The sequence below is a fragment of the Aulonocara sp. 'chitande type north' Nkhata Bay genome, linkage group LG10 (assembly GCF_057382095.1).
Source record: "Aulonocara sp. 'chitande type north' Nkhata Bay isolate Kocher_YH1m ecotype deep benthic linkage group LG10, A_spYH_male_GT1.1, whole genome shotgun sequence".
NCBI classification, from domain to species: Eukaryota; Metazoa; Chordata; class Actinopteri; order Cichliformes; family Cichlidae; genus Aulonocara; species Aulonocara sp. 'chitande type north' Nkhata Bay.
The window spans coordinates 23,522,590-23,538,100 of record NC_141353.1 but is presented as its reverse complement, the minus strand read 5'-3'; the positions used below and the strand labels follow the sequence as shown (position 1 = coordinate 23,538,100).

Here is a 15,511-nt window from a genome sequence, read left to right as displayed (position 1 = left end):
CCAGTTTTCAGAAAGAAAATAAGGTTTATTTTAAATGTAGTTTTGCAAACACTCTACAAACATCCTGCAACCTTGCACAATACACTGCTCCAAAAAATTAAACACTTTTTAAGCAGAATATAACCTCAAGCCATTTAAACTTCTTGAATATTGATATGGTCAATTAAGTAGGAGAGCGCTGCTAGCTTTTGACCGACCCGTAGAAGTGGCCGAGGTAGTCCAACTCTACCAGGATGGCACATCAGTTGTCACTGCCAGGTTTGCTGTATATCCTAGAACAGAAGGCCATTCTTAACCAATCAACAGGACCGGTATCCGCTCCGTTGAGCAAGGAAGAACAGGATGAGCAATGCCAGAGCCCTTCAAAGTGACCTCCAGCAGTCCACTGATACAGTCAAAAACATGCTTTGTGAGGAGGGCCTGGCGTCCTCTAGTGGGCCATGCGCTTACTACACCATTATACCACCAGCGGGCTAAAACATTAATACGAGGCAGGATGGATCCATGCTTTCATATTTTTGACACCAAATTTAGGCTGTCTTGACATTCTCCTTTGACCTCTAGTGTTAACAAGGCATTTTCTTACAGAGAACTGCTGTTCATTGGATATTTTTTTTACTTGTTCAGACCTTTCTCTATAAACCCAAGACATGGCTTTGTAGGAAAATCCCAGTAGAACAACAGTTTCTGAAATACTCGTACTGGGAATATTTTAAATCACCTTTCTTCCCCATTATGATGCTCAGTTTGAACTTCAGCAGGTCATCTTGATCATGTCTATATGGCTAAAAGCACTGCATTTCCATGTGATTGGTTGATTAGATATTAGTATCAGCAAGTAAATGAACAGGTGTACCTAATGAAGTGGTGTATGTTTACTAAGATTCGTACAGTCTTACAGAGGTACAATATTTATTTAAATACCATGAGGTAGGGCTGCTCGATTATGGCAAAAATGATAATCACGATTATTTTCACTGAAATTGAGATCACGATTATTTGACGATATTTATTTAACCCTTTAAGACCTACTATAGAACAAAGTCCACCAGAGCTTATATTATTTTTTTTACATGCTGTAGTGCCATTTGTGGGAGCATTTCAAGTTGCTATACATCAATACAACTGTTATAGCCCATATTTTAATAATATGTATGCATTAAGTCCATAGTAATTACATAAATTGCAAAAAAGTGCAATAAACTACAAAAAAAATTGAAAATCGCTTTTGTTTTGTTTACATATATTTCTACTTGGAGAAATTTAAGAGGCTTATCCCTCAAAACTTTAAATACAATAAAGTTGCAAAAAATAGTTTCCCACCACAGGAAATTTATTTTGAGTGTCTTCATAGTTTTATTTTGGAGATACACCAATTTTTATATACTGCAGGAAAAACAAAAAACAATCCTATGATGCAAATTTGCAAAGAAAACAGCATGTGCATCATTTCACTGTGGGAAGTGTTACGAACAGCTGATAGGAACGGCAAAGCGTGTTTCTGGAATATTATGTTTTTGTTCCTGCAAGCGCTTTTTATGCAATTTTTGCAAAGCTATATGTGGAACGAAACCGTGACCGAGGACAAGCTGATGGCATCAGATGTAAGTACAACTCCTCCGGTTTCATATGCAAAACAAATTATTGCGCTAGCTTACACGGTTCAGATTCTACAGGGATTTAAAAATAGTTACGCAAAACGGAGCGTGCTGCTCTGACCGGCTTTAAAGGGTTAACAATGACTTTAAAAAAATAATATAAAATAGTGTGCAACACCACTGAAGTTAGTTTTTTTTTAAACTCTCTTTTCAACCAACGGCAGTCACTCTCCAAATAACTTCTGCTTAGCTTTCCGAGCTTCCCTCGGGTCCTCTTAATCAGCGGTCTCCAACCTTTTTTGCGCCACGGACCAGTTTATGCCCGACAATATTTTCACGGACCGGCCTTTAAGGTGTCGCGGATAAATTAGGGAGGGGCTAATAATCGGCTCAGTCATTTTTAATGATCGTTGAAAGCCCAGATCGTAATCGTGATTAAAATTCGATTAATTGAGCAGCCCTACCATGAGGTCGCTGCTTCTTAGCGTAACAAAATTGCAAGTAAAGATGTCATACACTCACAAGCCTGAAGGTGACGCGCCATGACAGAAAGAAGTCAGGGCAGGAGTCATTAGTGCTTTGGCCGCACAAGGTAAGAAACATTGACTTTTCCATAGTTAATTAGTACTTAGAGGCTTAGGGATCTTATGCAGGGGTTCTTAGTTGCGTAGACGAGCTAAAGTGCTGTGTTGCTGCTACAGAAGAAAAGTTAGAGGACGGCCGAGATCCCCAAGAAGCCACTGTTTGAGCTAGCACAACAAGCTAGCCTGGATGGGTTTCCCCTAGTTACTTTGGTAGTTACGGAGCTGTCCTCTAGTTTGAAGCTGACTCACGGTTCAGATTTACTTGCTGTTAAATTAGGATGGAGTTAGGAATACGTCTGACATAGATAAGTAAACTTTTTCTAGCTAGCTTGCTAACTTTTGGGCCACACTGTAGCATGACGTTAGCTACGGTAAGCTGACGTTATATCACAGGAAACTGTACTTTGCTCTCAGGTGATTAGTCATTGTTATATAAAAAGAGTCCCGGGAAAACCACGGTTAACCAAGCTGCAAACTGTGAATGCAGGAAAACGTTATGTTTCTGAGGACAAAATGCAAGTTGCTGCTTTTGTTTTTAGCTTTCTGTCAGTATTAACGTGTGCTAGCGGTTTGTCAGGATTTGTCATGATATTTCTAATAATAAATGTTTGTCACACACCGTTAATGCAGGAATGTAAATGTCTGAGGACAAGGAAGCCCAGGAGGATGAGCTGCTTGCTTTAGCAAGTATCTACGATAAAGAGGAATTTCATCGGGCAGAGTCTGCACAGGGGGGAGAGATCCAGCTCTGTCCGGAGCTCCCTCCAGATTTCAAAGTGGTAGTCAAAGGTACAGCTGTCCGGTAGGCTTTGCAAAGAAAGAAAAGCAAGCTGTGGGGAAAAATCTGACAGGTTTCATAATAATAAAGCGCTTTTCAGGATGCGTTGGAGAAGATGGGCTAACCCTAACCCTCTGTACCTTAATATAATTTTATTAAGATCTTCCAGATTCCTGAAAGAAATGGCAATGGGTATATGGTGATAAACATGATTAAAGCTTAAGTAATTATTAGTTTGTTTTATTCAAAGATTAGAGATAGCTTTTTCAAACTGCATGTGGCCATTTAAGATGTTTACATTGATATTTTCATCTTTTCGTTTGCATCCTACAGCATTACTCTCTCCTTCCTGCCTCCATCTCATCCCCCTCCTCACCTCAAGCCTCATCTGTGCTGAAGTCAGGACTTTAACATAGGAAAACTTGCATAAACATACTTATTTATTACCGATATTGTCACAGTTAGTGTCAGCAGGTTAGACATGCAATCCTTCCCGGTCTCCATGTAGCTGACAACAAGCTCGCTAAACAACAACATGTTGGACTCAAGTGTCCTAAAAATTCAACTTTTCCTTATATAAATATGATTACCTTTTCATATCGTATGCGAGTTTGGCCATCCACAGTTAATATGGGGTGCAGAGGGTTAATTCAGTTATTCCCTCCTAATCATGCACTAATAAGAAATGTAATGAAGTCTCTTCTGTCTATCACAGGAGAGAATAAAACTGAATATAATGTCTCCTTCCTACCTCCTTTGGTGGTCAACTTTGAGATTCCTGCAGACTATCCCTCTACAGCCCCACCGCTCTTCACTCTCAGCTGTAAATGGATGACCAGAGCACAGGTACGGACTCATAACAACTCAGATAATCCTTTATTGTGCCACAAGAAGTACTGGACATGTTGGGATATTCAAATTGTGAGTCAACAGTACATCGTAAATATCAAAACCTTTCTCAATGTCACCTCAGATGAGCTCTCTATGCCGACGACTGGATGAGCTGTGGGAGGAGAATCAGGGTTGTGTGATTCTTTTCACATGGATCCAGTTCCTCAAAGAAGAGGCTCTGGGCTTTCTGGGTATCCAGTCACCTCTTGAAATCATAAGGGGAGGAAGTAAGGCAGGTAATGAGTGAAGAAAACCCGACCGTGCAGTGAAAATTAGAGCATAGATACTTCACACCACACACTATGCACACTGGGACAAACTGGCTCAAAACATTAGATTTGTTAATGTTATTTAACCTCGCCATGTCTTCTTAGCCGTTAGTTGAAATTATCCACATTCCAAAATAGCATAACATGGACACTGTCAGTGCTTTAGCTGCACTGAGCCTAAAATGAACATTTTGGATGCTTCTCAGTTGCAGAATACTTGATGCACACGTAGGCATCCTGGGTGTGAGGATCTCAGTTTTCTCATTGTTTTGCTGATGGCTACCTAACATCTCATTGGTGGTATCCACTTTTTTCCCCTGAAAGTTGAACTGGAAAGATGGAAGGTTGAAAGCTATTAATTGTTTCCCTGTCATGTGCATTGGTACACACACTTGTACACATTGTTCACATCTCAGGCATTTTTTTCTGTTTGTAATTCATATGTACAGATTGCATTTTATGTTTATAAATGGTGCAAATTTGTCTTTTGCTTTTTTGTCCTAGCTATGGTGCAGTTTGGGGGCCATCCTGAAAAAGCAGAAGAAAAGAAAAAAGAATTGATGAATTCCAAGTCTGAACAGAAGATTTCATCGTCTTCTCAGCTGGACCCGAGGACTGTCCTTTTGATGGACCCGCGTGCCGACCTTCTACCTCAGCTCCTAGACTTTGACGAGGCGCAGCGGCAGAGGGTGTTCGACAGCAGAGTGTTCTGCTGTGGAATCTGCTTTGTAGAGAAGCTGGGCTCAAACTGTCTCTGCTTTAAGGAGTGCCAACATGTATACTGCAAGGCCTGCATGACTGAATACTTCCAGATCCAAATAAGGGATGGCAATGTTCAGTGCCTTAACTGCCCGGAGCCCAAATGTACCTCTTTAGCCACACCGTCACAGGTATTTGTGATTTATGAGTCCGTTCAATTAAAGTCCAACTCACCCTACCGTCAGCGCCTACCCTGCTTTCCTTTCCTGTCTGCCTTTATGTTTCAGGTGAAACAGCTCGTGGATGAGGAGCTGTTTGCCAGATATGACCGTTTGCTCCTTCAGTCCAGTTTGGACCTTATGGCTGATGTGGTCTACTGTCCCCGTCAGTCCTGTGGTACCGCTGTAATGATGGAGCCAGACACAACCATGGGCATTTGCTCAGCATGCCAGTATGCTTTTTGCACACTGTGCAAGCTGGGGTATCACGGTGTCTCCCACTGTAAAATTCGTGCAGGTAATGCCACTGAAACTTTAATAGTTTTCTTTAGAAGCAAATCTGATTGGTCAGTTAACTCGACCTACAAATTTTGTAGTAGAAACCAGAAAGTCTCCAATATCAAAATGTTGTCTTTGTCCACCAGATTCTGTACATTGGTGTGAAGATTTCTTTGTTTAAAGACATGCCATCAACACATCTTCATGTTCAAACCAGTGTTTTTGTTTTGTTTTTTTCCCTACAGAGGAACTGCGTAACCTGAGAGATGAGTACCTGTCTGCTACTGCTTCAGGGCAAAAGTTCATGGAGCAACGCTATGGGAAAAGGGTAATCCAGAAAGCAGTTGAGGAGTCCTTTAGCAGAGACTGGCTCAGTGAGAACTGCAAATGCTGCCCGCGCTGTGGAACCAATATACAGGTTGGGCTTTCCCTGTTGTTAACAGTGAAGTAGAACTGGCTTTGACTTGAGCATCATGGTTCAGATTTTTGTAAAATTGAATGTTTATTGTCATCAGACGGTCTCCAAAATGAACTGCAGCCACCAGTCAAAAATTGCTCCTTAAAACGTACTGGCCTAGAGACATCCTAGCAACTCATGTTTGCTAGGGGGAAATGTTTACTCCTGGAATCATTGTCTGCGTTTGTGTCACATGTTTATTTCCGTTAATGCCCGGTGAGTAGTTGTTAAGAGCTTTCATTGAAGTCTATGAAATCCTTGACGAGAGACTCTGGCAATCTGCCAGCAGCCAAGGCAATCGCAGAGCAACTTTTTTTATTACCTGGAAACCACTGTCTAACCAGGTTGCCAAGGGGTTGCCTAGTGATCTTTAGGCCAGTGACTGAGGCGTCATATGTCGTTATTTTTTCTGTTCTGTCTGTGAAAAATCTTGCGTTCGCTTCCAGATTATCCCAGTTGTAGCTAATGTATCGTTTCTGTGTCTCTTCAGAAAGTTGATGGCTGTAACAAGATGACCTGCACCTCTTGTAAGCAGTACTTCTGTTGGCTGTGCCTGGGCGTCCTCAGCAAAGTCAACCCATACAGTCACTTTAACAACCCACATTCACCTTGTTACAACCAGTAAGAGATTTTTTTTCCTTCTTTTTTTAACCCCCTCCCCCAAGTTAGGCTTATTGATATTATATTTACATTACGTATTGTTTGTGAATGCATCTTTTCTTTCTTGTTGCAGGCTTTTTCTCGGTGTGGATCCTGATGAAGATGATGATGCCTTCTGGAGTGATGAGGAGGACTGACACTGTGCAGTGCTTCACTGCTGTATGCTCAATTTGAACGCACTTTATCTCTCACATAGCCACCACTTCATCTGTGACTTCAATATGCCTGCATTGGCCAAACAGTGCAACTACAGCCACCATAACCCTACCATGTCACTATTATGTCTTTGTTTTTTTGTTTTATTTTTCCAAGCGGGTCAGGGATCTTGGATGACAACATCTTTTTTTTAGTAAACCTGACATGTCATGTATTGCGATATAAAGAATTAGGGAAAGAGACAGCTGTCGTAACTTTGGCTAATGGTAACATTAAAATTGCTGTTTTGGTTTGTACATCAATAATGGGTATTTAGATATGTGGTTATTTATTGGCAGCACAGTTTTCTGCACCTGACTGGGTCACTGGGCTAAATCATTGGAAATGCTGTTTGAATTTCAGACTTATACAGGTCAACATTATATTGGTTGTACATGTCTAGATTTTCTCTTTTCAAGTAGACATGCACTTCCTGTCCTGCAGGTTTATAAAGTTTAGGAACTAATAATGGAACCACTAGTTAAGCTCAGTTTGCTCAATTTCAGGTGCTTTTTCTGCCTTTCCAGTGTTAAGAGGAAAACTGGAACCGTCTTTGTCCCACTTTGTCATTAATCACGTCACATTAACAATCTAATCTGATTTTTCATTTATCAAAGGTATGGCATGAAAACCTTTGTTTTTTTAAATTTCGTGATATAACAAATACAATTAAGATAAAGCTTTAAAGAAATGGAGACAAACCCAGAGATGTGTTACTCACACATAATTTCAAAACTGGAAGTTGTGCTTTGTTTTAGTTCTAGGCATTATGGGAAAACCCCCATGCCTCCCAAAGACACAGGGTGCTATTTACAGAGCCTACTCCGTAGTCTTTCATAAACAAGTTTAGCTGAGTCATTGCACAAAGTCAAAGCAGGTTAAAATTTATTTCATTGGATTGGTTGGTATTGGTTTTATTATATTTCTGTACAGAACTAAATAATAGAGGAAAGTGGCTTAGATACTTTTGAGAATCAATGGTTTAACGATTGCTCATTAGGGTATGTGTTGCTTTAATTTCATTCAGGGATTGGTGTGAGAAATGATATAATCGAATAGATCTACTCCTTAATGTTGCCACTAATTAGTGTCAAAGTGAGGCCAAATAGTTTAATTATATCCACAGATACAAAAATTAGTTTGTATTGTATTACTTCATTTACATTAGAGTGAAAGGGCAAATTTCTAATGCAAGCAGTTCTGTTCTGAATTGAACCCTGCAGCAAATCTGTTCTTTTTTAGCACTGAATGATTTGGTCTGTCCTGCAAAGCATGTTGATTTGCATTGCAATTAACTGTTCCTCAAAGTAAAAATTCTTATTTAACATTTTGTCTGTTTCATTTCATGTCTTGGTGCCAGCATAAAACTGCACATGAATAGACACAACTGTAGGTTGAGGTTTGAACGCTGACCTTAAGAGTAATACTGAAAACAGCACAGTGTAAACAGTTTAACGGGTTATTAATATTTGAAATGCTTACCTCTGTTGTCAGTAATTTAGTGAAAACTTCCTGATGCACTAAACATAATGTAAATGTCATGATTGTCTTGCAGTGTATCACTTTGCCCACATGTTATGAGCCATCATTACTGTGGGCAAAGTGGATATACAGTATAACAGATGGACGAAAGTACTGTGACATTACTCAGGTTTGTGAAGTCCTATATTGAAGCCTCAGGATGAATTTTTGACACCGTCTCTGTCTTTTGAAACCTGATGTACCCATGAAACTGCATGTTTGTTGGCTACTGACTTAGTCCTGCTTTCTGACAGTCTTGTGCTTGAAAGCCGCTGGACTTCTTTAGGTTCCTGAAAACAATTTACAAAATGAACTTGATGTTTTATTCAGTATGACCTGAAATAAGATACGGAGCGCACAAGCTCATCTGTCCACTGCTTACTGAGGTCAGGGCTGAGGGCTGTTTCCACAGTGGTAAGTTTTATTGAAAGTCTTGGTGTGACCCCTGTTTTGACTGCGTTGGCTTCAGTTTTTTTTTTAAAAAAAATCATCGCTATTATTTCAACAGAATCTTTTTCTCTTACACGGTTACAACAAAATGAATGTGAGATTTCACATGACCAGCAGTGTCATATTTAAATGTAGGGTATATATTTTTCTTGTTTCTGCAGAGGTCCGAAAAAACTTATTTTGCACGTGCATTACACAATTCAGGTTTCTGGTTCAGATGAGTGGTAAAAGTCTACACTCTTACCATAAAGTGGTTAGGTTAAAGCAGCTCTTTGGAAAGAAAGTATTGCCCACACTTGCTCTAGATTAACTAAGGTCACGTTAGCAAAGGCCCACAGATTGAACACCTGAATAGAGACATGTCACACTGGTACTGAATTGTGTTTATATATATATAAAAAAAAAAAAAAGTGAACTGATTAAATAACTTTCCTTGAAAGAAAAAAGTTTACTTTCTTACACTTGTGCCAAGGCTCCAAAGAAACTAACAATAAATAATCATTTTATATAGGTTTTTTAAAATGATCAGATGATGTCATGTTTAATGTCAGAGGACATAAAATGTTACAATATAAATATTCACTGATAGTAGTTAATAAATTGTCATATTCATGCATATGAATTAAATTAATAAAAATCTCACTACTAATGTTACATAAGCAATTTAAACAAGCTTTGGTTGGTTGCTAAGCTTGTAAAAGGGTTAAGCTAGCTTGGTTAGGAGATGATTAGCAAAGTGAAATCAAATTTTGCTAAACTAAATCTTCTATTTGTAGTTTCTACAAAACAGATGCTATGAAAACATATCTATGCTCTTATCATATAAAAGACACCTAAAAATGGGAGACACAAAATAATGTTGGTTATGCTGCTAATAATGCTCAGTAATGGTTAAAACTAAACTTTCAATTCAATTTTATTCATACAGCGCCAAATCACAACAAACAGTCCCCTCAAGGCGCTTTAAACTGTAAGGTAGACCCTACAATAATGCGTACAGAGAAAAACCCAACAATCATATGACCCCCTCTGAGCAAGCACTTTGGCGACAGTGGGAAGGAAAAACTCCCTTTTAACAGGAAGAAACCTCCGGCAGAACCAGGCTCAGGGAGGGGCGGGGCCATCTGCTGCGACCGGTTGGGGTGAGAGAAGGAAGACAGGATGAAAGACATGCTGTGGAAGAGAGACAGAGATTAATAACAAATATAATTCAATGTAGAGAGGTGTATTAACATATAGTGAGTGAGAAAGGTGACTGAAGAAGAAACACTCAGTGCATCATGGAAACCCCCCAGCAGCCTAAACCTATTGCAGTGTAACTAAGGAAGAATTCAGAGTCACCTGATCCAGCCCTAACTATATGCTTTAGCAAAAAAGAAAGTTTTAAGCCTAATCTTGAAAGTACAGATAGTGTCTGTCTCCCCAATCCAAGCTAGAAGCTGGTTCCATAGAAGAGGGGCCTGAAAACTGAAGGCTCTGCCTCCCATTCTACTTTTAAATACTCTGGGAACAACAAGTAAGCCTGCAGTGCGAGAGCAAAGTGCACTAATGGTGATATGCTACTATAAGATCATTAAGATAAGATGGAGACTGATTGTTTAAGACCTTGTATGTGAGGAGCAGGATTTTGAATTCAATTCTGGATTTAACAAGGAGCCAATGAATGGAAGCCAATACAGGAGAAATCTGCTCTCTCTTTCTAGTCCCTGTCGGTACTCTTGCTGCAGCATTTTGGATTAGCTGAAGGCTTTTCAGCGAGTTTTTAGGACTTCCTGATAATAATGAATTACAGTAGTCCAGCCTGGAAGTAATGAATGCATGAACTAGTTTTTCAGCATCACTCTGAGACAGGATATTTCTAATTTTAGAGATATTGCACAAATGGAAGAAAACAGTCCTACATATTTGTTTAATATCAAGTCAAGTCAAAGTCAAGCCACGAAAACTTTATTCACCCCCAAGGGGCAATTAAGATAGTTGATACCTATATATGTACATTGAAGAACATATCCTGGTCAAAAATGACTCCAAGGTTCCTCACAGTGTTACTGGAAGCCAAGGTAATGCCATCCAGAGTAAGAATCTGGTTAGATAGTTTCAACTTAATGACTTAAAAAATTGAATTAGGGATCTTAAAATTTTAGCTTCTTTAGAAGCAACTTAAACTTTCAAAATGGCAATTTTGAGATTTAGACATAAGATAATTTTGCTCATCTCTTAGACTTAATTCTGCCAGACATTTTTTCAGTAGTAGAAACAAGGTTAAAAAAAAGAAAGAAGCCTGGGATTGTATTTTTCTGAAAATTAAAACACTCAGACGGCTACAAGAAATTGTATATTACAAAAAGATAACACAAAATAAAACTCTTCTATTCTAATTCCACGAAGGCCACATTATATATAAATATTTTCGGGATTTTTTAAAATAAATAAAATTATTATAAAAGTAAAAAGTTGTATTAGCTCCTCCTTAAATTTAATTTGTTGAAGACTTTAAAATCTTGTTTTAAAATGCTTTAATCAAGCTTTTAATCTGAAATGGTGAGGTCAATGACTTGTAAAAAAACCCAACAAAAAAAAACCCCAATCGTGTTTCGTACAAGACCTTGGTTCTATGTAGATGTTTAAGTGAACTTTAACCATTAACAAAATCTTATTACCTGAAATATGACCCATATTTACCCTGTAATTCAGAGGTTATGCTGTGACAGACAGAGAAACAATGAAATTCTAAAGAAACAAAGACCCCACGTTTTAGTGTGAGACTGAAAAGAGACGACAACATAGTGTGATCCCTTTGGTCAGAGTTGCTGACAGGGGATAACCCTTTAAAACGGCCCCTCTCTCCTGTCCTGTCCCATCCCCTGCCTCGTGGTCTCTGTTCGCTCCCCCAGCCCATGCCTGCCTTTCTCCATACACACTGATTGACTACATGGCTGGACTATTACTATGCCTCTAAACACACCTGCACGGCAACCAGCACGAGCAGCACCTGACCAGCACTGAGATACTTCACTAACCCTCAAATCATTGATTTGATTTATTAAAGCAGGAGGACAGACAGAGGAGAAGGTCAGTGGATTTTGATGTGGTGGCTGATGGGATGCAATGTGTGAATCTATGTCAGCCACGTTTGTTGAATGCAATAGTGTTTAAGCTAGATTAAGCAGTTGAAGCTATTATGTTTTTACAGTGCCGAGTCACTTAGGACAGCCTTGTGAATCGCTTTCATGTATCTATCTAAAACGTTGAAATGTACAAATAAATAAAATAAAATACTAAAGTTAAGAACATCAACTCAGTTACAAAAGATAATAAACCACTAACCATAAAAAGGACCTTATAGTGACACAGAAATGATTAACAGTGCTTATTTAAGTAGCTTGAAATATCTAGTTATTTATGATAAAGCTGACATTTTCCTCAGTGGGAAATGGCTATTTATTATATCTAATTATTTATATAATAAATACATTCTTTATTTAAAAAAACAACAACATGTAAATGGTTGGGCTAAAATGCTGTACTCAAATAGCCAAAACCATTTGTATAAACTGATTTATAACCTCTGTTTGCACACACATCACCTCAAAGTTAAATATTTCTGAAAAGCTTTTTACACATAAGTGAGTATTATATTTAATCTGATGGGTCACTTAAACAAGTTCAAAAAGAGCAGAAATACATTATTGTATGCCTACATGCATTAGCGTACCTGTGCTTTACACTTTTTATATGTGAAAAATAGTTTTATGGTGTTGTTCACCTCTGAAGCTTAAAGCTCGAGTTAAGCAGAGGCTTCAGTAACTGTTCCTCTCCTGTCAGAAGCACATACTGGAAAGAGAGAGCATCCACAGCACATCTGCAAGCGGTCATATCATGATTGAGAGTGACAGAGAGCTGTCAGCCATGGTGCAGGAGCTATGGGACAATGATATCAACAGACTAAAGCCTGGAAAAGACTACAGGATCTCCCTTCAGGTGCATCACGCACTCAGACACACACAGACACCTGTTGTAGATAATAGTATATATTGCAAACTTATGACGATATCTGACAGTCTGCATTACACCTCAAAACAGGCACTGTTCTTCTCCTGCAAATAGAGCTCAAGTTTTTAGCTCTGAATGAGCTTTACTCAGTAAAAAAGTCAAAGCCCGGAAACTTAGAGACCTACTGTAAAGGTAAAGGTTAGATCTTTGTGATAGAAACCGTCGATATTTATGGAAAATTTTATTGTAGGTCTTCCTAATTTGGACAAACTTTCTACTTGTATTTTTTACCACGTAGTAGTAATACTTACATTTTGGAAGCACAAGTAAGAGTAAAGGAAAATCAGAATCAGAATCAGAATCAGAATACTTTATTGATCCCTGGGGGAAATTATTTAAAAGATAAAAGATATCACTGGAAGCATACATGAGGAGCATTTTATGAAAAGCACTGTTCTTCCTGTTTCAGGGAAAAGCTGGAGACAGCATGAACATCAATGACAACAATGACGGGGCGGGATATCCACTGTTTACCTTTGTCGATGAGAACATTTTCAAAAAGGAGACTTTTTTAGGTAAGTGCACTAGGCACTGTATTGTTATCATCCATGTTTATAGGACTGAGCAGCCCTAAACATTGTTTAATGACGTAATGTGCCACTGAAATGTGCCTCTGTTGATCTTTGCAGCCTTTATCTCCCTGCTGGATAACTATGAGAGTGACACCGGTAAGCCAGAAATTGTAACTCCTGAGGAAGTGGCAGAGAACCACAAGTTCCTGGACTCCATCGTTCAGACTCCCACCATGAAGGTACCTATGAGGGGCATTTGACTATGTTCGCCATCGTAGGTTAGTGTCATTATTAAATACAGAGGATGAAGAAATATTATCAATGGCTTTCTATGACAGGAACAAAAAAAAAAAAACGGATGTTAGTAGCACTTATTTGTCTGTGGAGGTTTGTTCCAGTTTCACCTACTAATGGTGGAAGAGATAAACTCATGGGATCACTAAATAATTAGGATTTATCCTCTGTGGGTTAAAGGTATTTGAGATATTTAAGTCCTGATCGGACCAACTAGCGCTTTCATCTCGAGCCACCCTGCTAACTGAGCTATAAGCATTTTGTAATAAGTTCTTCTATTTTTTAGATAGCCCATAAATACCTGGTCAAGAAGCATCTTTCGCCTGAGGATGAGACAGAATTCAAGAAGCAGCTGTACAGGATCTGGTTTGAGCTTTATGCGAGGAGAGGATCCAGCAGGTGGGTGGAATCTGCGTCAGTGGAATTCAGCACCGCGATGGTAAATACAGGCTGACAAACTGGCTGTGTGTGGCAGATACATTCAGCGTCAGTGCTGTCAAATGGAAGAAAAAAAAAGTGTTCAGGATTGGCTTGTCCATGTGGGCAGCTGCAAATTTAAGGCATCGATTTTGGAGCAGCTTCTTTTTTGGCCGGTAACCTCTCAGTCCATGTTGATGTAAAACTGGCTTCACTGTGGACAGCAACACTGCTGGTCCAGCAGTTTCCAGTTCATGGCAGTCTGGAGCCTTGGTGGTTCTTGGGTTGTTCCTGAACATTATAACCAATTTCATCTCATCTGAGTGGGTCTTCTTCCAGATCCTGGCAAAGCAAAGCAAAGACACATCCAAATAACTTGTACATATGTATGATCGTTTAAACTCGCAATCTTGGAATCTGCAATTGTCAAGGAAAACTACTGTGGCATTCACGCCCATGATGAGTGGCTGTAAACTTCTGACATTGCCCTTTTTGTCTCTCTTCAGGCCAGACTCTTCGGGCTTTGAACACGTGTTTGTTGGAGAGACAAGAGGGGGGAGGACTGTTATTGGTTTTCACAACTGGATCCAGCTATACTTACAAGAGAAGCTGGGCCATATTGATTACAAAGGCTACAGTGTCACTGCACATTCACCCCAGGTATACTATTCTTAAGACTTTCTTTAATTAAACTCAGGCAAAGAAGTTCTTTTCTCTGGTACTTTACTTTTAACTATTTAGACAGATATTCAAAAATGTATTCAGGTTACTTTTTCCCTGTATATTTATCAGTAATTTCTTTCCTGCCTTTTCTCCACTGTCAGCAAATATCTGTCAAACAATCTGACTCATTTCTCCCTGCCTAACCGGCTTTTTCATTTTGCCCCTACCGCAGCCCGATGAGAACAAACACATCCTGGCGCTACAGTTTAGCTGGAAGAACGGTATAAAGCCCAAGGGCAGCATCTTCATCGGAGTCAGTCCCGAGTTCGAGTTCGCCCTCTACACTCTCTGTTTCCTCACCTCGCCTAATGAACGCGTCAAAGTCCAGTTCAGTTTGTACGACATGGAGATTGTTTGCCACCACTACAACCAGAAGCATATAGGTACCACCTACCCTGTGCTCCTCAGGTACCTGAACCCTCGGTAACTTGACTAGAAAATACATCTGACATACAACTTCCCCATCACTTAAGCTTGGGTACAAAGTGTCATAGGTATTGTTGTTGTCTTTTTATTTTACATAAAGATACAATAAAACCTTCCAAGAGCTAACTGCATTGCCTTTGTTTCTGTTTTGAGAGTGTGCTACGGATTACGTGATGGGAAATAACTGATGAGTCTCTGAAGTCTGAAGCCGGATACTGATCTATCTTTATCTCTATTTTACATTTTTTCTTAATCTTTCTTAGCGTTTTAGGTCATTAAATACATTTTAATACTAGACAAAGATAACCAGAGTAAATAAAAACCTGTAATTTTTAAGTAATGATTTAATTTATTAAGAGAAAAAAACATAAACATACTTGACCCTATTAAAAAATGAATTGCTCCCTAGACCTAATAACTGGCAGCAACACTGGAGAGTTTTTGAACACGAATGGCCTGTTTGAGGTCATGCCAAAGCATCTCAGTC

General features: G+C 39.2%; 2 protein-coding genes and 1 long non-coding RNA gene across 8 annotated transcripts; 2 read left to right on the top strand and 1 right to left on the bottom strand.

Moving 5' to 3' along the window:
- Positions 1–2,036: 2,036 nt before the first annotated feature.
- rnf14 (ring finger protein 14) lies at positions 2,037–8,988 on the top strand. 5 transcript variants are annotated; one of them, XM_086309197.1, is made up of 9 exons: positions 2,037–2,190; positions 2,813–2,971; positions 3,745–3,806; positions 3,934–4,087; positions 4,625–5,010; positions 5,107–5,335; positions 5,562–5,734; positions 6,264–6,394; positions 6,507–8,988. In XM_086309197.1, exons 2-9 carry the CDS (start codon positions 2,821–2,823, stop codon positions 6,568–6,570), a joined length of 1,350 nt encoding a protein of 449 aa, XP_086165323.1. In that variant the 5' UTR covers positions 2,037–2,190; positions 2,813–2,820; the 3' UTR covers positions 6,571–8,988. The 5 variants fall into 5 exon arrangements, with proteins under 5 accessions (XP_086165323.1, XP_086165319.1, XP_086165322.1 ...); XM_086309193.1 differs by having other exon boundaries at positions 2,038–2,190; positions 3,676–3,806; XM_086309196.1 differs by lacking the exon at positions 2,037–2,190 and adding an exon at positions 2,261–2,392 and having other exon boundaries at positions 3,676–3,806.
- On the bottom strand, positions 8,717–14,208 carry LOC147320931 (uncharacterized). Its single transcript, XR_015131299.1, has 3 exons — positions 14,057–14,208; positions 13,760–13,951; positions 8,717–9,772 (listed from the first exon to the last, which is right to left on the bottom strand). It is a non-coding gene; the product is annotated as an uncharacterized LOC147320931 (long non-coding RNA).
- endou2 (endonuclease, polyU-specific 2) lies at positions 11,484–15,141 on the top strand. 2 transcript variants are annotated; one of them, XM_086309199.1, is made up of 7 exons: positions 11,484–11,671; positions 12,428–12,580; positions 13,062–13,167; positions 13,282–13,403; positions 13,745–13,857; positions 14,382–14,535; positions 14,771–15,141. In XM_086309199.1, the coding sequence occupies exons 2-7, from the start codon at positions 12,479–12,481 to the stop codon at positions 15,023–15,025; spliced, it is 852 nt and encodes a 283-aa protein (XP_086165325.1). In that variant the 5' UTR covers positions 11,484–11,671; positions 12,428–12,478; the 3' UTR covers positions 15,026–15,141. The 2 variants fall into 2 exon arrangements, with proteins under 2 accessions (XP_086165325.1, XP_086165324.1); XM_086309198.1 differs by having other exon boundaries at positions 12,425–12,580.
- The last annotated feature ends 370 nt before the right edge of the window (positions 15,142–15,511 follow it).